Raw genomic sequence first — 24,047 nt, forward strand, 5'->3', positions numbered from 1 at the left:
CAAGAGAATTGTTTCACCTTAACAATGCCACACGACCGCTACAATAAAACTCAGTACACACAGATGTTCAAGACTGCTGTTGGACTCACATGATGATCGAGGTTTTGACAACAGGAAAGGTGTCTTGAACTCTGTGACAGTGCACAAATTAGAAATACATACATAAATGCAATGTTGGCATCGTCATGAAATTGAATTAGCCTGCAGTCAGCTGGTGACAGTGAAAATACAGGTATGATTAATGTGCTATCCTCAACATAAACCCAGGAGACAGCCTCATCTGCTAAAAAGAGAATCAAACACAGAAGTTTTCTGAAATTCTGGAATTTCCTCCCTTCTGAAACCAGCAAAGACTACAAAACACAGGGAATAACAGCTTATTAGCTTTAATTAGATGATCGCTAGCCTGAAGCCCTTCAGTTTTAGCATATGCAAAGACAAGAGGACAGATTGTGGTTTATTCTCCTGTTATCTTAGGAGCTGAGAGGCCCCCAACAGATCATTAAGGAAAAGCCCCTTAACATAGGACAGGTTCAACTATCTCTCCCCCTGCATTATCTAATCTTTTTTGAATGTTTTACTGCAGGGACCTCTCGCTGACCTCTCAAACTGCAGCTCCAGTCTCCAGTTGCTCTGGTCACTCCTAATCCTCTGATTTCTCTGTACTAGTTCAAGCCTATAAGCTTTGCCACCATGATTTGGCTTTTGGTTTGCTGGAGGTTTCTAAAGCATACTCACAGTTAACCTTCTGTACATATTATTCTCAGTCATGGTCGGTTACTATTACAGTAATACTGACCATCAGCTGGGTAAAAGTGGGGCACAACTCAGATTTATAGTACAACCTCAAATAAAACCAGTTAATTTTTTTTAACATCTTCCCTTGAAGAAAAACAACAGATGGCAACACATACATCTGCATTTGCCTTATCAGCGCAACCATAAACATGCAATAGCTGTTCTTAAGTATAAGGATCTTAGACACACTTCTTACTCTGTATATGATTGTACTATATTTTTTCTCTTATTTCTTGTTCAAGTGCACAATCAAAACACATAGCTCAGTTTTCAGTGACTCTTTGCTTGGTGTCCACTTCAAGATGATCAAAAGTGTTTGAAAACGCTGTGATTACTCAGCTGCCTTCAAGGAGTTTTCAGACGGGAGCATGAGGAGGATAAAAGGTGAATCTGGCAGATACTCCATAAATACAAGTTCCTATTCCTTGCACACAAATAGAGTATCTTTCATCTCACGTTCAGTTGCATATTAGATGCATAATCTTGGTCTGCACATGTGTTCATAATGTCTACTCTTCTTCCCCACTGAGCCTTCATTCAATTTTGTCCTTGCAGAAAGCTGTTTGCATATGACTTCCTACCAAGTTGTTGCTTTTTATCCTCTAAACAGTACCCCAGCTTTTTATTAATTCTGCTCAGCCTGCTCCTATCTTCTGTTCATACACACCCTCAGTACTGGTGCCAGCACAACATGTTCCAAATCTCTGTTCGTCACATACAAAGATTTTAAAGTGCTGTCCACCAGCAACAGCCTTGGATTTCTTGACTCAAAATGTTACATTGGACTGTAATTGAAGACTCTCTTAGTCTAAGTGGGATTCTCTACACCAAAGAAAACTGTTAAATGGTTTCTTATTATTTACTTTAGATAAATTCAGGTGAGCTTTCTCCATTCTCATCTTTTTCAACTCTCCTGCCACAGAAAACTATTAAATTTTTGTTTATCCTGCTCTGGAAATACTACAATTTTCCCAGATACTGTGCACCATCTCAGCACCCACACTTTGTCAGCCAGTGCAAGTGTCACTGCCTCACACACTCACCACTTCTCCTTTTAAACCAGTGCAATCTTTGAAGGAAGAGCAGCTGATGCACTCATGAATCTGCTGCTCATCACCACAGTATTCAGTTCAACGTATTTCTGAAATATGCAGTAGGCACAGATCATGTGGGGTAATAACAGCAGCAGTTTGACAAACATTTATTCACCAATGAAATATTCACTATTTTAGATGTATTAAAGGGAAAATTAGCTTGAGTACCATAGTGTAGTTCTGATGACGGTAAGAGGAAATCCACTTCCAAACTCTGACACAAATTTGCAATCAACACAAAAGATTCAGAGGAGTGTTCTGGGAGACTCAAAAAGCTCCATATCAATACTGACTTTGCAGTGACTGCCGAAATGCAACAGGAGCTTCTTGCCACGAGATTGTCAAATGAGGAAATGGAACACAACGAAGTGGATTTAAAACAGAACAGCGAAAGCAAAATATTATATGTATTCTTTGCATCAGAACAATGGCGTTTCACATGGTAGGATACAGTTTACAAGTTACAGCAAGCATGAAACAGCCTGATGCAGCAGGCTTGGTGCTGGAGGTTAGGAAGGATATAAAAAACTTCCTGCTTCATCTTCCACTTGACAACACACTAACCATCACTGTTGAGTTTCATATTTTGGCGTCTGTTATCCAAGACACACGTGCTGACTGGGGTGGCTGAGGAAAGGTGGGTGCGCTTTCACAGTGCGGCAGAGTGAACCCAGCAGCTTACTGCAGGGCTGCCCAGCTCCATGTCACTCTCCCTGTCACGTTCCTAGCCTTCTCTTCCCCTTAGGCAGGCACTGGTACTCATCTCGTTGTTTTTTTGCTGTGTTAGTCCTCTGTTGGATTAACAGGTTGAAGCAGCTCTCAAGGAGGTGGAACGAGCATCAGAGCCAGCACAAGGCAAACAGAGAGAGCATGTTCAGGAGAGTGGAGAAGAGACAACCTGTTTGCCCCTTCCCATCTTCCCTTCTCCTCTCTACCCCCTTGCACAGGCTCTGGAATTCACTGTACCCTTTTGCAAGCCATCAAAACACACCAAAATGACAGAAAACTATTCCAGTAGAAAACAAACAAAAAAACCCCAAACAGCATCCTGCTAAGCTGCTGATTTAAATCCGTTTACAGAGGGTCCAATGTCTGCCAGAGCCAGCACACAGATGGGGGAGGTGAAGGACTGGAGCAGAGGGACAGGCTACAGGAGAAAGCAAGAGCAGCTCCCTTGGCCCCAGTAAACTGTTCCACCTGCTCCACTGCCAGGCTAGCCATATAGCCTAGGTGAGTATATGTTGTGCCATACCGTGACACCGAGGGGAAAGTAAACTGGCACATTAACTTAACTCTACACCCCCTATTTTTCAGAGGCTCAAATTACGTGAAACCATAGGGCAAATTAAGCCTTTAGTCAAGGAAACATGTTAATTAATCTCTTAAGGGTTTGGTGAGGGATTGTTTACAAAAAGGAAAGCATTTGCTGTAGGAGTTTCACTCAAATCTCAAAAGGGACTTCTGTTGTAATAATGATGTACAGTGCTGAGCCTCCAGAATTGGGATTTGATAATCTGAGGTGGGCATATAATTTCCCTCTATGAAGCACCGGTGAGTAGGGAATTAAAAGGACATGCAGTTCTGGAAGCTGCTACATGGAGAACTTTTTCCAAAACTGCTCATGATTTCATAATCAACAGCGATCTCTGGAGAAAACAGGAAAACTGTCTCTCCACCACAGTCTCTGGGGGAGTGCCCTCAACTCTGGTTGACAAGTCCCTCCTCACCCCCTCCCACAGAAGCTACACCACTGCACCCAGAGGAACCCCACTGAGCCAAAAGAACAGACTCTCCAGCCATGCACTTTCGTACAGCACTTTGGACACATGCTGGTTTTTCAGGTTTGGCTCTAAGCAATACTTGAATTTAGGCACTTAACGTTACCTTGAAAATTCACTGTTAGCATACCATGGCAATTAGACTAATTCCACTATTTAAACTCCAAAGAACATTTTTCACTGTCAGACCATAAAGCACTTTCTAAATGAATTGTGTTTTACACTAAAGGAATAGAGATATCGAAATACAAGATATCTTGTCCAGGCCAGCAATGCAGCCAGGAACAGCAGTACAGCTTCCCTGGCCCCACACTAATGCATTCTCCATAAAGTAACACAGATGCTTTGTACTTCAGCCTGTCACCAACTACTTTCAACCTCCACAGGTTTTACTGCAGTGAACTGAGAATAACCATCATACCATCAACGTGAGCAGCAGCTGACAGAACTGATGACGGAAATCACAAACATTGCCTGTGCCTCAGATCTCCATACTATTGCTGAATGATGCCTGTAGTAACGTTAAGCACGTGAGCTGTTGCGTATCCTTGCTTCCGCACTTCCAGTAACCCACAGCTCCTCCGGATTATCTCCTTCCCTCCTTACTAAGCAGCCAGTACTGCAAAGTCCATTAACACACAAGAAATTGTTCATCACTCCCTGACACAGCACTGCTGCATGCTTGACAAAGCTTAGCAACGGAGTTGAACATTTTGTCGCTTAAATCGGAGGCAAGTCCTGTTGCCTCACCGGCTGCCACATGCAAAGGCACCGTGGGAGCCCTGAACCAGGGTGGACAGGCATCAAGCAGTAGGAACGCACTGGACCACTGTACCAGCTCCAGATGGATGCACAAAAACACAAACTTGTAGCAAGGCAGGTTTTTGTTTCCCAGGCACCGTATCCTGGAGAAACCCTTGTATTGCAGGCCTCTAATTTTAATCTCTACCCTGCTCATAACTTCTACAGGATGCCCCGAGTTTCAAGCTGTAGGTGAAAACACGTGAGTTCTGGAGCACACGGGTTTTCTCTGCCCTGGCTACTGTACCCTAGTTTATGAAACTTACAATCATTTTTACTATAACTAGATCTTCACACATGGCAGAGAAGCTTCTAAAGACACACGTGGGGCCAGAGCTGTGTACATGTGTAGGCAGCGCAGGAAGTCCACTCACTGCCATCCTGATTCTAAGGTGAGCACAGCCTGAAAACCATGCAGAGGTTGATGACTACCTCTGGTGATGGCCCCAATTACTCCTTCCCGATGTCAGCGTTCCAGAGCCGGCAGTACACATGCCTCTTTTAAACCCCTTATTTTAGGCCATGTACAACACACACACTATCAGTACGTTGGTTTCTTACCTCATCCCCACTGATCTCATTTTTACATATTCTGACTCCTACAAGATTCCATGAACTTCAAGTTCCTATTTTCTGACTAAAAACTGATACATTGTTACATCTCTTAACCCCTGTCCTCTGTATTTTGTTTACAAGCCATCATGTATATAGAAACACATCAGTGATTAGATCTGCATTTCAACCCTCCAATTACTTCACAGAAAGATCACTTAATACAATTCAATTCAGGCTTCGCAGAGTCTGTTTATAAATCAGGATCTAAGAACTAGAAAAGCTACTTATCAGTTCACTGGAGAGTGTCTTAATCTAAATTGCTTGGTATCTACCTTCTCATCACCAGAAAAGAAATAAGTAACAGTCTTCAGACCTTCTTGGAAGGTTACTCTAATGTCCAGAAAAAGCAGGATAGATTAAATAAAGTTTTTGTTAGCAAGAAAGCAGCATTTATGAAAGCTGAAACCTTAAAATTATCTAAATTAAATAATAAATTCCATCTAAATTAAATAATAAATTCCCTTAATCACTATATTTCCTCACTGTCATACTGGTACTTCCCTTCCTGATATCTCTGGGACACCAAGGGTATATACAGCATTAACTCTTGCAACAGTATTCCCTTTCCCTGCTGCCCACTGCATGTCTGCATGTAGAACATTTTGTTTGCACAACAGTCACAGTGGAAGAGCTGCGAAGTTACAATACACCTGTTTCATCCTGAAAACTCAAGGGCTATTCAACACAATAAATACACAGTAAATACAGATGCCTTCAGCTCCCTCCACTTCTTTATATCTATGTTAACAGGTGATCAAATCACAGCACTTAGCAACCTGAAATAATGAAAAACTGTCAGTTCTTTGAAAAGCAAATGTGTGCCACTAAGGATAAACTGTTTATCTTCCCCATCGCTCCCCTCCCCTTCAAATCAATACAAATTTGCATGAGGATGAAACAGGACAGAGAAGGAGACAAAGACATGTCAGAAATGACACCAGTTTCTACAGTTTTTACAGTTACGTAAAAGAGAGATTTCACTGCAATTCTTACCTCCTCTTTAGTCTCTTTAAATGAAGACTTTAAAGACCGACTTCTGTGGTCCTGGGGCTTGGTTTCTTCCTGCTGCCCAAAAAGTTCCTCGATTGTCTTTGTATCAATCTGATACTGTGGTCTGGCAGCAATCGTCCAGATGTTGTTTTTACCGCGGACTTGTTCTTCAGGGATAGTTTTCCAGAAAAAACTCCGCATTCGTTTTTTTTTGCTGTGGTTGTCGTGCCCGTTTACCAGTTGTGGAGGCAGAGGTACGCTTGGCCCAGGCAGCGGAGGAGGAGGGGGCGGTGGGGGCGGTATCCCTGGGGGCAGCGGAGGGGCCGGGGGTGCCCCTGTGAGGGGACATGGCGGTGGGGGTGGCAGTGCCGCAGGCTGAGAAAGCTGGGACGCTGTCGTCGTGTCTTCGCTCATTAATCCCGTCGCAACTGGAATAGCCCCATTTTCTTTATCATTGACCAAGGAGAGACAATTCATAACATGCATTTTATGGCCCCTCCGAAGAGGAGAGCGTTACTTCCTCAGATGGGTTTGAAACATCGAAGAGCGAGCACAGCAGCACCAATATCAGGCACTCTCAAGCCCTAGTCTGCCAGCAGCAGTACAAGGCGGGACTGTGCCATCTCCACAACCTGCAACAAAGGACAATAGGGACACTCAGATCAGAGAGACTGGAGATTGTCCCTCACAGTGAAAAGACACTAAAATTAAGGTATAACAGCTATAAAGCTTTTAATGCAGAAAGGAGCTGTAGTGAATCAGAAGTCTTTCCCAGGGCAATCATATAAAAATTATCCACATCAAGATTTCACATTACTACACACCAAGAATGTATATAAAAGTAAGAATACCTCTTAATCACCCACAGTAGGTACTGAATGCCCCTATTAGTTCAGTGCAAATTTGTAAAAGAACACATTTATCTCAAATGGTTAAAACAAACAAATATTATCTCACTCCTAATTTTAGATTTTCTTGTAAGAGATGATTACACACAGTTAGAAAATGTAAGTACTAACTATGGTGCTAGATTGACTGGATCAAACAGATTGTTTGAATCCTTTTAACTCATGGCTTAAATCCAAGCTGCATTAAAATAACGAACAATACGTCAATGACTTAACAATCTAGCCTAATTTACTGCTTTTTTGCCTTCGTATTTTTCCACACAATCGTTGATAAGAGAAAAATAGTGTACAATCCCTAAATTCTTTATGTTCACTGAGCATATACTTACAGCATTTGCATTGCACCATTACTGGTCTGCTTACACTACCTCCCAAAATGAACTAAGAGAAGAAAAACCGCAGTTCAGTTAAGCTGCCTCTTACAATCTACTTCAGTATTTATGTTAACAGAGTCAGTTCAATAAGCAGAGAGAAAGGACAGAGGAGCTGATAGTAACAGTAACCTACACATCCTCAGCTCTGTACATAGGCAAAGCTTTAAATATTTAGGAAGTCTTCTACACCTAGATTGCCGCAGGAAGCAGCTTAACAGGAATCACAATAATTTTGAGAAATTTTTCTTATATTTTCACCTACTAAATGAGTATGTTGTCATTGACAGTTAACCTTCAAGTAAGAGTATGACTTCCAGAAAAAGCAGAATTCTGACAAGCCAATTCTATTAAAACAGATTCACTTCATAAGTCTCAGAGAAAACAAATTAAGGTGTTTCAAATACAGACCAACGAAGAATCACATGGTTTTAGCGAAATTTGTTATATAGCTCTAAAAAAAATGGGGCATTTACAAAAAAAATCAAAGATAACACACATCACAAATTTAGATAGAAGATAGCCCCTGAGCAAAAATCATTTGTAGGAAAGCTCAACAGAAAAAGCTGAAGTAATGCATTGGCACATGAACAATATCAAATCAGAAATTTGGCACTGATTTAGTCGTATGCCTCTTCAACAGGGTTCACACAGACCTAAGAGCAATCCAGATCAATTTGATGTTGTGTAATAGTGATGAAAAACCTTCACTATTTTTGCCAGAGTTCCATCATTAGAGTGGACACGAACAAACAGATGCAACTCGCTAAACAAGCCTTAGGGCAAATTCCCTCTTGGTCTGCAAGGGCTCAGCCACTCACAGCTTCACTGAAGTCAATAGAAACCAACACAAAATAATCCACTATACCTTGTTTTCCTCAACCACTTGCATAGGTAGCATCAAATTCCTCGTTACTGCTTCAGAATTTCTAACCTTTTAACTTACATTATCAAGGTATTTACAAGAAAACACATATTAAAACCTGTATGAGGTTTAAGTCGTAGGAATAATGGAAAATATTTTAATGGCAAGGTAAAAAGGGGAAGAGCTACAAAGAAAGTAGACCAGGATAGAGGGTTTCTAATTTAAATCAGCATTAATACCCAGTTGCTATTACAGAGCTCTGTATGTTCGTGCCTCTCCTCCCAACTTCATGATCATAGAAGCAGAGAGGCATAACAAGGCAGGTGCAAGGTGGTGGAAAGAGATTAAGCACTTAAGCAATTAAGTGTTGCACTAATTTAAAGAAACACTCAACCAGGAAAAAATCTTTTCCTCCCTACCACTTATTTAAAAATGAAAAATGTATTAGCTAGTCTTCCACTGTCACACAGCAGCATTCAACAGTTCTTATTTTCAGACTTGGGCTCACACAGATTTAAAAAAAGAAAGAAAAGAGAGACAGACTGACTGACCAATGGATCATGCCCCTGGGCACTGTGCAAGAACTTCCAAAAAATCTAGGTGCTTTAAGAAAAATGGGATCAAATCCTAATGAAACAAAGTTGTAAGTGATGAATCATCAGAGTCCCAGCACTAACACACAAGAATGGAAAATGACTGATCTCAAACCTGAGCGCTTCTGAGTTGGACAAGAGACACTCCTAGTGAAAGGAGTGGAGAACACAAGAGGAAGAAAACATCCCAACCTAGATGTAAAGATAGATAGGAAAAATTGTCTTCAAGCCAGCCAGCTCTGTACTGCTTTAGATGAAGTAACCGTCACCCAGAATCAGGAAAGGGGAACCACCGGCATCTGGAAGGAAGGCATGAAAGGAAAGACAGAGCATGATGGCTAGCACTCAGCTTTGTCTTCTGACAGACAACCACGATGCAGGTGACAGAGGGCACCTGCTGGTAAGAGGATGGTGGTCTCAAGTTACCAGATACCAGAAGACTGGTCAAAATCCCCTTCTCCTGCTGTGTCTGGGAGATGTTCCCGGCTCCCCTGCCGTTGCGGTGGGTGGGAGAGGAGAGACACCAGCAGCTGGGACTGGCTCTGGACTGCTTGTTGGTATCAGCAGGTGTCTCCGAGCAGGAAGCACAGCCAGAGGAGGTGGGGAACCGTTCTGACGGGGAACTACAGGTTACTGAGACACGCCGGGACTGGGATGCATAATAAAACCCAAGCAAAATTTTAACTCCTACGGAGCCTCTTCCCACTTTTCAAAGGATTAAAGAGGAGAAAAAGAAAGGGACCCAAGAACAAACGTTTCATATGTCTCAATTACGCTTAATTATTGCATGTTTGTTATCCAAAACAGACCAAGAAGTACAAGAACTCTCAAGTAACATCTTTACTGCACTTTTTAATTGCACCCATATTTGGCATAAAAGAAATACTTTATTTCTTTGTCTCATTCATTGTTTTAGCCAACCTAATCTAACTTGGAAATATATTTCAAAGTTGGAGGGTTGAGACAACTTTCTCCCCAGGTAAGAGGACAAAGGCTCTAAAGTAATTTGTTTCTTGCAAAAAAGGCAGTTGCCACTGAGATGGACATACAACATATTTGCATACACAAATTAACAGGTGAAATGCACAACGTGCTGAAGGGCACCTCATAATGCATATTGCAAGATATTACTCCCTTTAACTCATGCCTAATGTTCTCTGCTGCCCACATTCTGTCCTTCAAATTCTCATGAGAACAACGCCGATTTTGACACCAAAGCCCGACCACAGCATTTGTATGTCTGGGTCTCAACAACAGCTGTACAAAAAGGTGAGCGGAGCAACCAGTCGCTACTGTAGATAAAGAAACTGCAAACGCCGCCTCGCACAACCAGCCACTGATCTTGCCAAAACGTGTAGGTTACAAAGAAGACACAGCTCGTGCTATTGCAGCAACTTAGCGCTTCACCACTTCACGCGTCCGACAGAGTCCCTCACGGGGCACGGCCTCCCTGCCAGACCGGCTGGGACGGGAACTCCACGCAGGTTCAGGACACGAGCGAGCCGGGCAGTGGGCACAGGGCTCCCACGCCAGGCAGGGACCTTACGGCTTCTGTTAGGGCGCTTGATTCTACCTATTTTTTGTTCGGGCTCCCAGCCGCTGCGCTCACCCCGCCGCAGGGATGGGGACGCCAGGGGAACAGCCCTCACTCAGTCTTACCGTCCGACTGTCCGTCCGGAGCGGGTGTCCGTCCGGGGCGCACACAAAGGCCGGGCCAGCGCCTAAACGCCCGCCCAGCCGCCGGGACCGCCCGAGGGGCCCAGAAAGACCCTCAATTCGTAACTCCCCTCAAGCGACGCCACGGGCCAGGATCGCTGAGAGCTTTTCGGGGGTGACTGATGCGGCTGGACCCAGGGAACGGCCGCGACCCACTCACCTCAAGCTCCCGCCGGACCCCGGTCACCCTGAGGCGTCCCGTCCCGTCCCGTCCCGTCCCGTCCCGCCCCGCCCCGCCCGCAGGAGCCGCCCGACCCCCTCGCCTTTGCAGGGGCCGGGCGGGGAGCGACGCCCACCCCAACGGCAGCTGCTCCGGCGGCGAGAACCGGAGGTGCTCGCAGCAGCCCCCCGTTCCGCCGCACACGCCTGCCGCATAGACAGGGGACGGCCGGAGATCTAACAGAAACAGCGGGGGGGCGCCGGACCCCGGCGTCCCACGGGGCGGGGCGCGGCACCCGCCTCCCCGGCCCGCTCTCCCCTTCGCCGTCTCGGGGAGGCGGACAAGGACCCACACAGGCGGCCGCGACCCCTTTGGCTGCGCCCCTCGGCAGCGCGGAGCCCCCGCGCAGCCAGCAGAAGGCCCTGGCATAGCTCCCGCTCCGCTCCGCGCCCCTCCCGCCGCCGCCGCCGCTCACCTCCGCGCGCAGCTGAGCCCGGCGTCGCCGCCACCTCCTCCCATCGCGCCGCCGGAGCGGATGGGGGCGGGACAGCGCGCAGGCGTGGGCGGGGCCGCGGCAGGTGACAGCGGCGGGAGTGCCCCGGGATCCGCCCGCCCTCGCCCGGACCGCGAGGACAGCGCCCCGGCTCTTGCCCGGCACGGCCGCGCTACCGAAACGCTTGCGCGGGAGTGGGCCGGACTAGCGCCGAGTGCTGCCGCCGTGGTGTGCGGAGATGGGTATTGGCAAGCTCCTGATAAAATTAGTGGTGTATAAATACACATATATCATAGAACAGTTTGGGTTGGAAGGAACCTTTGAAGGCTATTTAGTTCACCCCCTCTGCAATGAGCAGGGGCATCTTTAACTAGATTGGGTTGTTCAGAGCCTCATCCAGCCTGGCCTTGAATGTCTTCAGGGATGGGGCATCCACCAGCATCCAACCCGAGCCAGTGTTTCACTACACTAATTGTAAATAATTTCTTTCTCATGTGTAACCTGAATCTCCTCCCTTTTAGTTTAAAACCATTAGCCCTTGTCCTGTCATAACAGGCCCTGCTAAAAAGTCTGTCCCCATAGGCCCCCTTTAAGTACTGAAAGGCCACAATACAGCCTTTTCTTCTCCTGGTTTAACCACCCCAACTGTCTGAGCCTGTTCGCATTGGAGAGGTGTTCCAGCCCCCGGATCATCTTGGTGGCCCTCCTCTGGACCCTTTATCTCATATCTGTATTTCATCTCATATTACTCATGTACCACAAACTATCACTGAAATCGCAGCAACTATTTCTATAGAAACAAGACAGCAGTACCATCCATCAGTTACACTCCCAGTTAGAAGGAATGGGCTCCCTTCCCGATTGAAGCCAGGCGAGCATCCCCTTTTCCATCCCCAAGCCCTGCCTGCCAACTCAGCTGAGCAAGCCCGCTGGGAGCAGGTAGGCAGGACAGGCGTGCCAACATGTCTCCAGCCTCCAAAGTGAACCGCGTGAGAGAACTTCAGATAAATCTGAAATGTGATCGCAGCCCTGGGTTATGTCACACTACACAGCTCACATGGCTTGTGGACACCTGAAAGCCAAAGCACCATCCACAACTTATATTTTAGAACAATGTATTTGTTTGTTGTATTTTGCTGAGAGATTCAATCACATTTCACAAACAAAACCAAAAAGAGTGAAGGTGAAGAACTTCACTCAAGTAAACAGTCACAGCTGCAAGGAACAAGCACGGCCCACACGCCAACACTACTTTTTACAGGAGGTCAGTTCTGAGGCAGAATCAGAAATATTTCCTTGCCTGAGAACAGAGGGAGAAAAAAACCTCACCTCCAGCCTTGCGCAATCAGCTTTTGAGCTGAGCACATGAGAGAGAAAACAACACGTTGGCACGGCCAGGGGTGGGAAGGCAGGAGGACAGAAGCGCGTTTCACCTCAGCGTGGGGTGCTGAACCTGCACCCTGCTGCCTCTACCTGGGGGTCGGGAGGCAGGAACCGGAGGCAGAGCGGGAGGCCAGGCAGCATCCCCCAGCCCCAGCCTTAGAGCCTAGGCCTGTGGTTGCTGAGGTTACACCATCCTGGCTTTTGCAGCCAGAGATCTCACCTACTGGTTTGGCAAGACAGCCTGTTTCATTAAAAAAAAAAAAAAAAAAAGGAAAATTTAAGGAATGCAGTGTCAGAACCTGTTCATTTAAAGCTCAAAATTCAGTGAGTGGAAGCAGTTCAGCTGCAGTAAATGGCAATTCACATCATGTCACAGATCTGCGCTTGGCAGGGCTAGCAGCAGCTGGGGAGGACACGCTCAGCTTTGGGCCAGCACAGATGTTCCTCGAGAGTGTTGGGTCACCCCCGAGGTCATCAGCGAGGAAGCGCATTGCTGCTCGGACTGTAGCTGCTTGTGTTGGAACCAAAGAGGCTTGTTTTCATTACTGCCAGTCACGAGCACAAATGTTCACTCGAAAAGACGGAAAGACCAAGACAAATAAGAGACTTGCATAATAGTTTTGTATTTTAAAAAACCCACCAAAACCCAAACAGTGCAGAGGACCTGGGAGCCAGTCCGGATGTAAAGTTAAACTCTTAACTTTTCCTCACCCTGTGGGTTTTTTCCCCCAGAACTTTTCCAAACACAATGTTAGCAAATTAATTTTAAATTTTTAGCTCCCTGCCCACTTCCCCCCACCCCCAGCAGGCAAAGATTTTGCCCACATGGCTAAAATTCATCCAAGTTACAAACAACTGAAAACAGGTCTTTACAGTAGGAACTATTAAGCAACATTAATAATAGGTAGATTGAGCAGCCCCACCTATAATAAGCAACAAATGCACCTCCCTAGAACAGATAGCACTTAGGTGGGTTGGTGTACTATGAAAACAAATCCTATTGTTAATATTTTAAGATTTCTAGTTAATAAAATGCTCAAGACAGTTTTCCAGATTACTGCTTCTCTTAAGACATTTTTTTCTTATGACAGAAAAAAAGTGTTTTGTAAATTCTGCTTTTCTTTAGAGCACAAAGAACTTCTAATGCTTTAGGCTGAACACGAATTTAGTGATCAAACAGATCTAATGGGAACAAAGTAATTTATACCATCTGAACAAAAGCTGTCATCATCTTCATTATAAGCCCTCATTTCTACAGTGTTCGGACAAAGGCAGGAGAGGAAGTTTATTGTGACACTCTGGTCACCTTAAAACCAAGTTCTATTTGGTTTCAAAATGAGGCACTGTGGTAGTTAACCTCTTGAAACAAAACCCTGCAATCAATTACCACTATCACATAAAACTAGCATGATGCATACACATATGCAAGAAAGGCAAATCAAGACTGAACAGGCAACACTAGTTTTTAGCACTATTTAACTCATTTGAATTTACAGCCTTGAGTATTCTTTAAAAGGCAGCAAGGTGTATAATTTTTTTTTTTTATTAGCACAGTAGGACATAACATTTGTTAAGTACCATTTACTAGGAAAACATTGTTGATAGCTGAACTGTTCCTGACTGAACCAATGGATTTATGCTGGCACAAACAGTAATAACACGGCAAACCCAAACTAAAATTTGTTTCAGGTTCACTCTGTTCTAGATCTGATCTCTGCACTTAATTAAGAAATATTATCATACAGCCACAACGGTACCTATCTAAGTTCTACCAACCAATGATGCAAGGAAACTCTGGAAAGATACTCCTGATCTCTTTTTCTGCTTCTCCTAGAATATCAAATATTCAATTTTTCCAATAGCTGTTATCTTTAAAGTTGGTTCTCATAAAGAGATGAGCCAATTAAAAAACTGTTTTCTGAGCAAAAATAATCTACAGTGATTATAAAAAGTTGAACATATATTTTGCTGAGCATAAGTATTTAACAGAAATACACCGTCAACAGCAGAACAGCACAGAATTGTTGCTGCTCCTGCCTCCTTCATTTTTTTTTGTGCCAGCACACTCAGCTGTAGGAAACAAAGAGATTTGCAAACCATAGATTGTGTTCTTATGCCCAAAGCTGTTGCTGTGCAAGGTTCATATGCTGCTTCTCTGCATTTGATTATAGGGACTCTGATTAAACAGCAACACATCATTTTTCCTTTCCACTGCAGCTCTACCAATTCACACCATCCTTCTCCAAGGCTACTTGCTACTCTTATGCTACAGGATAAGGTACTTCTTTCATTAATTTCAAACTATTGCTATGGTGACACACCCCATCTACCTGGCCACCTGGTTCCCATATAAGGACTAACAGAAATTAAAAGACCTTGGTGAAAATAGGTGCAGTGAGGGGAATCTGCCATCACAGACACAGAAATGTGCTTTGACACCATGACATGCAAAGAACACATATGTCAAGAGCTACCAACAACAAGAAGAAAGAAAGAGAACAATGAAATATGAACTAAGCAACGGTCAGCTCCTCTGCGGATCTTCTCATCAAAAAAAGAAACTTTCAGTTTGATACAACTTAGCTGCCAGTTGTTGGATAATTTTGGGGTGGGGGCAATCACAAAATATGAAAACATTAATGACTAATTTAAAAATTCTGTGACTAGTACAACCTCCACATCAAGCATGCAACATAGAAAAGATAACCAGACTTTAAAAGAAACCCCTAAAGATAATTGCAGATGAGGAATGCTAAATAATTATAATACCTTATGATTCTTGTAACACCACAATAAGGAAGAAGAGTAGATAAGCATAAAATACAAACTGAACATGCCCCCTCGCTTCAGTTCAAAACAGAGCTGAGGTGAACGTTTAGCTTTCCTTTTATATCACTTTGATCATTTTTTGAAGCAGAGACAGAACAGAGATAAGGTTGCTGGGAAAACCAGTTGACAGAAGATTGAAATCAAGCTTTTACTTTAATGATACTGCTGTGTTACTATACTTATATACTTATTTCTCTTCAAATATAAGTATAGGTAAATCTTATAACCGGAAAGGTTCTTTGTATGGACTTGACAAAGCATGAAGTATGCCAAAGAGCATTTCTACAGCAGAAGAACTGTTTGTAGAATTCATACAAACAAAATAACAGGAGCTACAAGTTTCAAACAAGCCAGGAGTGCAGGTAACTTACAGCATGGTCATTGAGAAAGGAAACATCTCCCTGAGTCCCTGTTTGGCAGAACAGGTAAAACGGTATTAATGGCTTCAAATTCTTCCTGAGAAACCTCACACAACACTAGAAGCACTAACGTGACAGAGATGAAATGCTTCACAGACAAGACTCGACTAGGTGGGTACAGCCCCCTTGCCAAACGAACAAAAAAAAATTCCACCCTGCCAACTGCCAATCCAGATAAACGCCAGCATTAGCACCTTAAGATATTTACACGGCTTTTTTGTTACCATCAGAAAACCTGACAACCATAATTACTTTCCATTAGAAAATTCAGCAGTATCTTCCTTGTATGATCTCCATAAGCAAAAGTTTCTAACTTCAAATATAAAACATTAGCTTGAATTATTTCATAAGCATGTATATTTGAATGGGGGCAAAGAACGTTAAAGTACTACAGAAGGTAATCAGTTTAATATCTTATCAATCAGCTGAACACATAACCCTCCTCACTGAAGCTACCAATTAGAACAATCGCTTCAGTGAGCAAAATGGAAATCATTATTCCTCCCCCTGCTATTAAACAATACAGACAGATTTTAGTGAGTAATCTCTTGTCCAACCTTTCCTTCCAGGTGAAGAGACTCTAGCAGTTTTAAGCCATTGCAGAAGTTTGAGGGTTACACAATGCCACAGGGCTTGTTCCAGCATAAGGCAGTTTCAGATTCAAGTTTAATCTTACCATTTCTGACAGATCAGGTCCCTCTGCACACGGACCATCCTCAGCAAGAGAAGCATGAATCTGAGCTAGAAACCAACAGGAAGTGTTCCATAGGTACCCTTTTCCTATAGTGTTCTGAAAGCTGATATTCCAGTTGCAGTCAGTAGGTTTGCATTCTTCATCCCTGCTATAAAACTGCTATTTGCATTTCCTAGCCAAATGTAGAATCATACAGCTAACTGCTTTCTTGCACCATCACACCATATGCATGCCAAGTGGAAGCCAACAGCTTCCTAAGAGTTGTAAACTTAATAAAATGTCCTTTAAAAGTTCAAGTCAAGAATTACAATATACTGACAGATTTGTTTCACTATGAGTTTACATTCAAGTTGAACTTGCACCCTGTTAAATCATCCTGAAATAAGTGTTACCACCTAGTACTGCTTTACCAGAAATTCTTGGCCAGGGGTGGCAACTCAGAACAACAGGACTAAGCTTTCACTGCAGAAGTTCCATTCTGCTCTTAACCATCACAAGTCAAGAAGTTTGACTGCAAACACCTTTAATATGAATACAAAATTCACATCGGATATACATTCTGGGGAATGTATATGAACTATTACAAGAGATTCTGACAGAACAAAAACATAAAGAAGGCTCTGTCAGCCCAAGAATTTAATGAGGAATGATTAAAAAGTTTGATTTACAGTTACATTACAGTTGTGTTAAGCACTGAAACTTTAAGAATGTCAGCTGAAAGGCATTTGAACATACAGTACATAAATCATACAATTCACACCATTTTAAGTAACATATCTGAAGTATTTCATTTTACTTAACAGAACACAAAGCAGTGTAACATGTGCAAGACTCCAATATATTGAATTTTAAATGTCTATGATAAAATTGACACAATTTTACACAAAAGGACTGAACGATTGATGGAGAAATTAAAAAAGTATCCTCCATGTTACTCCCATTACTGAAGTATGCTTTCCAATTACACAGAAGAACCATACTGGCCTCTGTCAAAATCATACCTGTCCATGAAGGTTAACTAAAAGCTTTAACTTGCTCTAAGTGTACAATGAAACAGTATTTTTACATAGTCTCCTTCCCCTTGGGGGGAACTGACAAACCATTATGCGAAAGGGTTCTTGGATTATGTACACTGGTGGAAAATTCTATCTTATAAAAAGGCACATACCTGTGATTTAAGGCTAGTACGGTATTTTTTTCATAGAGAAAGTAAAATTTTAAATGAAATTAGTACACTGCATGGTTGGCCTCAATCAGCAAACCACTCGGTGCAAAGGAAAAATATGTGTTTAGAAGCCTCAGACTGACAGTGATTCTTGCTTTAGTGTTTTTCTTTTCTTTTTTGAGCCTATGATGGAAAGGTACATCTTTTAAAAAGACATTTGCTGCAATTCCACTAGTCAATGAGCCATCTGCTACTGTTGCCTTACATGCAGATATTGCATATAGGCCTTATATTATTAATCTGCAAAATATTCTTTTAACACTCTCCTTTTTAAAAGTCATATGAAAATTACTAAAGACATTTTCTATATTCATCTATAAAATATCAGATGTCGCTACAAATGATGTAAACCTCCATTTGGAAATATTTTGACTAGCCACCAAAATGACCAGAAATCACAAATATAATTTGTCAGTGCAAATCTATAATAGTTTTCTTTCCCTTCCCTCCCTCCCCCTTCCCCATTACAGAAATAACCACCAGCCTTCACATACAAAAGGAGTGCTCTGTATTTGAAATGACAGAAATTATGTTTGGTTACCTTAAAGTCACCCACTTTCCCACCAAATTCAGTTTTATAGTATTATAAAAGGGGAAAAAATTAAAGCTGTCTGTGCAAGAATCACTACAACAGTCCTTCAACCCCAACCCTTAATTATTATAAGATTTAAAGGTTTTATGTTAACATTGGGTCCTCTTCTCTCATCTGATTACTGTTCTTCAAGCCAGGATGGGGCATCTGCTCCAGGAGTTTTCAATTTGATGTGGAACTGTTTAAGTGTCTGTTCAAGCTGCTTTTGATTCCCAGCAAAGTATGCCGCAATGGCATTGTGGAACAGAACAAGCTGATTGTGCAATACCTTAACCTGTAGGCAAGGACAGAAATGGATTAAGAGGAGGCAGATGTGAACATCATCACAGGTCAGTTATAGAAAAAAAAAGTATTTGAGATGCTAAGACTTCTTACAAGTTTATTTAATACAAGTTAAAAACCACAAATCCAAAATTCAAAATTTTTTAACATTAAGACAATTTTGAGTTTTCGTAAGGTATGCTTAACAGTCAATACCAACTCAGTATGCGTGGATCAAGGCAATTCATGAAACAATATTATCAAATATCAAACACTTGATTACAAGCACTTGTTTCACTGAAATTAGATGTCAAACCTCTGTTTAAGATACCCACCTGCAGACCAAATAGATTTCTGTGAGACAGTACATGACAAATGCATTATCTAAGTATACAGTTCATTTATTTGACCCCCCTTTCAGAGTTGCTGTTTTCCAGCTCACATATACCCAAGTTAAATGAAACTGATGGTTTTTTTTCCCAGCAATATTTCTTGTCCCTCTTCTGTAACACCAGATTATTTACAGAACTTGGTCAATACCTTGATTACAACATCTGTGCAAAGTAGTCATGAAACACACAGGTCACAGCAGTAATCAAGACTCAGGGAGAAAAGCACAGGAGCAGTTGGAGGGCATCACTGTTATTCTCCTTCCATCTGGTCTATGATGACAAGCCATAGCATTGATGAAGTCAAAGCTGAACAATTGTTATGTTTCCATCCCAGCACTAAACCCGAAGTTGTGAATGATGAACAGTAGTACGCTAAAAAAAGGCCGCTGCCCACCTCCTCTCGCAGCCAAAACCTGCCCTTTTGGTTCTTGAGCGTGTGTTCAGCCCAGCAACACCTCGCTCTTGTGTCAGAGCCCGAATCCCTACGGTGGTGACCCTGTGCATGTTTCCAGCTAAAAGACCCTGAGCCCAGCAGCATTTAGCCAACACACAAGAGAACAGAGGAACAGGGTGGCTGATGGGTCCAAAGGGAGAACGTGGTAGTCAGCAGATTTAGCTTTCTCTGCCCAAATTGTGGATCACTGCCCTGTCTGTCAGCACAACCCACAAGGAGAAGTCTACTCCTGTCATGCTAGGAAGCAAAACTGTCCTTGGGCCAGGCTTGGCCTGTGCCTACCCGCTGACCGTGCTTGTTTCAACAGGTCATCTGGCTAACGTGCTTTTCTGAAATGCATGCAACTCAATATAGAGATCCTTTATTGCCTTAATTTAAGAAAGGATCTCCAATTTAAAAAACCAACATTTATTAGGTATGCTGTTACACCAGAAGAATGTAACATCTACGCTATTACACAGAAATGTAATAATATACTTTTAAAATACAATACTTTGAGAAAAAAGGGCTGAGCATGCATACATGTGCATGTAGATGTAAGTAAAAGTTTTCCAGTAAAAGCTGACATTTTTTAATGAGTATACAACAATTTTTTTTACAAATAGTCTCATTTCACGAATTAGATTTTGCCCATGAACTGATGACTGTACAGACCTTTGTATCCTACTTGAGTGATAAACTCTTTGATGACACAAATTTTTTCTAAGTTGCTCCGACAATTTGAAAACTGGTATTCCTGTGTTTTCTCCCCTAATAATTCAGGCGAATTTAAACTTAATAGATGTGAAATAATAGGCTTTTTGCCTCATTAACAGTGTAAAATGGTAGGTTCTTCCATCAAAAGGATCTCCAAAAAGAAACATGAGAGAAGCAGGTATGGGTAGAAAGGAGTCTGCAGTACACATCTTTCTCAGCATAGTCTTTTTCATTTACAGAAGACTTCACCAAATTCATGAGGTCCAGACACTTAAAGAGATGTAGAATATAGCTAACTACACTTTTTCAACAAACTTACAGTTCATCTTTTCAGAGTCAAGTAAGATGGTCTCTTTCAGTTCACGTGGGAAAGTAGTATATATATACACATATATTTTTTGTATCTATAAAAATGTGTATTTTAATCTCAAAAATTTTAAGTCACACAAGTGGAAAATATCAGAATACCACCAAGAGTTTACTTTTAAAAGTCAAGAGCAAAAAATTTAGCAAGTACAGTTTTTTTTTTCTTGAGCAGATTCTTTCATCATTGACACACAAAGTTTCACACAGTCCAAGCTAGTTCCAGCACATTACTAAAATGCCACAAGAGTTTTATTCATACCATTTGTAGGAACTCAAATAAAACAAGGGTAATTGATACACTGTCCCAGCCCAAGTTCATCAATTTGAGGCTAAATCAGTACTTCCTTAGGGGTAGCTTTTAACACAAAGCTTTTGTGAACTGCCCTGAAGTCTGCTGATAGTTTTATAAATTCAGTCAGGCCCAGGCTTCAAGTACGCGTGCACACACACACAGAAGCAGGAATTCACAACGTAGAGACAGATGATTCAGGCTGAAAAAATGTTTTGTTTTGGTGGGGTTTTTTTGAGCTACCAGAGCTACCTCTTTGCATGAGGTTCAATCCCCACACCAGAACTACCTCATCATAGTCTAAATTTCATGATCAATATCAAACTAGTTGCAGAGGTTCAAGATGTTACCATTTCCGCTCTCTTCCTTCAGAAGCTAATCGCTAAGTGAATCCCAAAAGTGATGGTGGGATCTTTTTATCTGTTGCTACATTCAGGCAACTTTAAGATTAAATTTCTGGAAAAAGACCACTTAAACTGCCTGACACTGTACAATGAAGCTCTACAACAAAGCAGCAGCCAGCTAAGAGAAAAGTGAAAAAAGCTGTAACATCTCAAATCACCTGATGGCCACTGCAAAACCACCTGCAATCACAGCTAAGAACTGGACAACATGTATTCACTTAAAACCAAGTTCAAACCTACCCAATTTTCCCATGAAAAGAATCTCAGCCTTGCCCACTCCTGTCTCCAGCCACTGATTCCCACTTCCACACTGTTTCACCTTAGCCCTCTGTTGACAAAACATTAATGCAGTTATGTAGTCAGTTGGATCAGATCTAGATTAAAACTAACCAGACAACAACGTATTTGCTTTAACCTGCATCAGCTCCCCAATCTGATTCTCTGCACAGCTGCAAAAACACTTGTGTAAGCACAAGAAAGCAGGCAACGTGCGGTAAGGGGGACAGACTATTAAGGGACCACTTTTTTGTGCAGCAAAGCCTTGAAGACCACCGTGTTAAAAGCCAACTCTTCTAATCCAGTGAATAAGCATTCATCTTTCATTAAAATAATCTTAATGGTATGCTGCTAAAATACAGATTCCAGTGTATGACTAGCATGCCTGTCAAAAAGCCATAATATTTTACAGTTTAATATAATTTAAAATCACTGTTCCTTGTTAATTAATTACATACATCTATTTGTTCCTAATTACTAGCAGAGTAAGCACTCCATAATAGACTTGGCAAAACAAAACTGAAGTTTGTGGATAAGCATAAGAAATGGGCATGCGCTAAACAGAAGACTTAGATTTCATATACAGAAGGTACTGTAGGTTGAATTTGAGTTTTCACATTTCCTCTGGATGCTCTTAACATTTCACTTCTTTCTGAATATTGTCCTCTTCCCTCCACCTCCCTCTGAACACTGCATTTTCCATGGCACAGTGAATACAGATTTCTTTATATCCAACCTCATTCAAACTGTTTCAGCCATCTCAACAGCCAGAAGAAATACCCCTGTTCTATCTTTCTGTTACTTTGTTCCTCCTCACAACCATCAGAATCCTCTCCCCTCGCTATCTTTATCTGAAGGTACTTGGTCTGAACAGTTATTTCATCTGGGTTTCCATTAGACTGCATATTGCTTTCATTTGCAGAGGAAAGCATTTAAACACCAAACTCCTGAAGTACAACTCACAGAAACGCATTCAATTTCTTTCTTTACACAGAGATTTGACATTTCTCAAGTGCATACATGAATAACAGTTTTTCCTTTCTCAAAATAATGCCTTTTCAAAAAAATTTCAGTCGTAGAAATCTTTAAGCTAAGAACAGGACACCATCCCTATTAAAAAAAGTTATCTATTTGTAAGCTACAGATTTTGATTGTAGCGATTCTTATTACCCAATGCCACAGATTTCTACACAACTCTGCCAGCTGGGGATAGCCCTAACTTCAAACCCAGGCACTATAATGAAAGTGAACAGAAATCTTGTGTATCTTGGTTTTACAGACAGAAACTTGCAATCCCAGCTTGTCAAGGTTTAAGGCAAGATGGCAATAAACCGTGGCAGATGCTCCCTGTTATCCCCTCACTTGCCACCACCCCTTTCCTTTAGATCGGAAAGATGATTGGAAAGATAAGAGGAAAGGAAGAGAGACTTAGACTTCAAGTTGGAGAGTTTTTAAGGGTTTTACTAATGCTACTAATAGAGAATATATATACAAAATATACAAAACCACTCAAGTGCTCAATGTGGAGCTGGCGTCACTCCAGCAGTGGCGGAGCTGGGTGTGTGGAGCTGGCAGCTCCAGCAGGTGCAGCTCAGGCCCCCGGAAGTCACAGGCAGGACTTCACAGCAAACCGGAACCTGGTTGCAGGGATGCAGGGCCTGAGGCCTGTAGGTCACAGGCAGACAGACAGGATCCTCTCTGGATGCCAGCCATGGTCGAAGAGAGAGTGACCCTTGTGATCACCCTTTTATATAGGGGGTATGACGATTATGGGATAGAATACTTCCATTGGTCAGTTCTAGTCACCTGTTCTATCCACCCCTCCTCAAACACGCCCCTCTCACAATGGAATGTGGGAAAACTTCTCAGTCTTTCTTGGCTACCATAGTAATAAATCTAAACACGAGCTTCTTCAGCATTCCGTTGGTCTCTTATCAGCACCGAGTACAGCATCCTAGGAAAAATATGCAGCCTAAAACTCAGACAAGTACAGCCACCTAGAAGAACTTAGCTGAAAGAAAAATCACTAAAAGAGAACTGGTCTTGTTTTTAACAAAATCAGAACACAGCTTTACTGTATCACAGAATCACAGAATGTTAGGGAATGGGAGGGACCTCAAGAGATCATCCAGTCCAATTCCCCTGCCAGAGCAGGAACACCTAGATGAGGTTACACAGGAAGGTGTCCAGGTGGGTTTTGAATGTCTCCCGAGTAGGAGACTCTACAGCCTCCCTGGGCAGCCTGTTCCAGTGCTCTGTCACCCTCACTGAGAAGTTTCTTCTCAAATTTAAGTGGAACCTCCTGTGTTACAATTTGAACCCATTACCCCTTGTCCTATGACTGGTTGTCATCGAGAAGAGCCTGGCTCCATCCTCATGACACTCATCCTTTATATATCTGTAAACATTCATGAGGTCACCTCTCAGTCTCCTTGTCTCCAAGCTAAAGAGACCCAGCTCCCTCAGCCTTTCCTCATAAGGAAGATGCTTCAGTCCCTTAATCACCTTTGTTGCCCTGCGCTGGACTCTCTCCAGCAGTTCCCTGTCCTTCTTGAACTGAGGGGCCCAGAACTGGACATAGTATT

The 24,047-nt window shown here is 42.5% G+C and overlaps 2 protein-coding genes across 11 annotated transcripts in view; both read right to left on the bottom strand.

Annotated features, from left to right (window-relative positions):
* FHDC1 (FH2 domain containing 1) overlaps window positions 1-11,236 on the bottom strand; it is a 37,383-nt gene extending 26,147 nt beyond the window's left edge. Inside the window, exons 1-2 of one of the 3 annotated variants that reach the window (XM_065837706.2) lie at window positions 11,165-11,236; window positions 6,080-6,708 (exon numbers count right to left, since the gene is read on the bottom strand). In XM_065837706.2, coding sequence (XP_065693778.2) covers window positions 6,080-6,562 — 483 coding nt within the window. In that variant the 5' untranslated portion in view covers window positions 6,563-6,708; window positions 11,165-11,236. Of the gene's footprint in view, window positions 1-6,079; window positions 6,709-10,472; window positions 10,670-10,689; window positions 10,710-11,164 lie in introns of those variants that run through there. The other 2 variants (XM_071807788.1, XM_071807787.1) reach the window with 2 other exon arrangements.
* Window positions 11,237-17,013: 5,777 nt separating this feature from the next.
* The window catches only part of ARFIP1 (ARF interacting protein 1), a 45,143-nt gene continuing 38,109 nt past the window's right edge, over window positions 17,014-24,047 (bottom strand). For 7 of the 8 annotated variants that reach the window (XM_065837265.2, XM_065837262.2, XM_065837260.2 and 4 more), the window contains one exon: window positions 17,014-18,598. In XM_065837265.2, the coding sequence (XP_065693337.1) occupies window positions 18,443-18,598 (156 nt within the window). In that variant the 3' untranslated portion in view covers window positions 17,014-18,442. Of the gene's footprint in view, window positions 18,599-21,296; window positions 21,515-24,047 lie in introns of those variants that run through there. The other variant, XM_071807789.1, reaches the window with a different exon arrangement.

This window comes from Patagioenas fasciata, chromosome 4 (genome assembly GCF_037038585.1).
Source record: "Patagioenas fasciata isolate bPatFas1 chromosome 4, bPatFas1.hap1, whole genome shotgun sequence".
NCBI lineage: Eukaryota > Metazoa > Chordata > Aves > Columbiformes > Columbidae > Patagioenas > Patagioenas fasciata.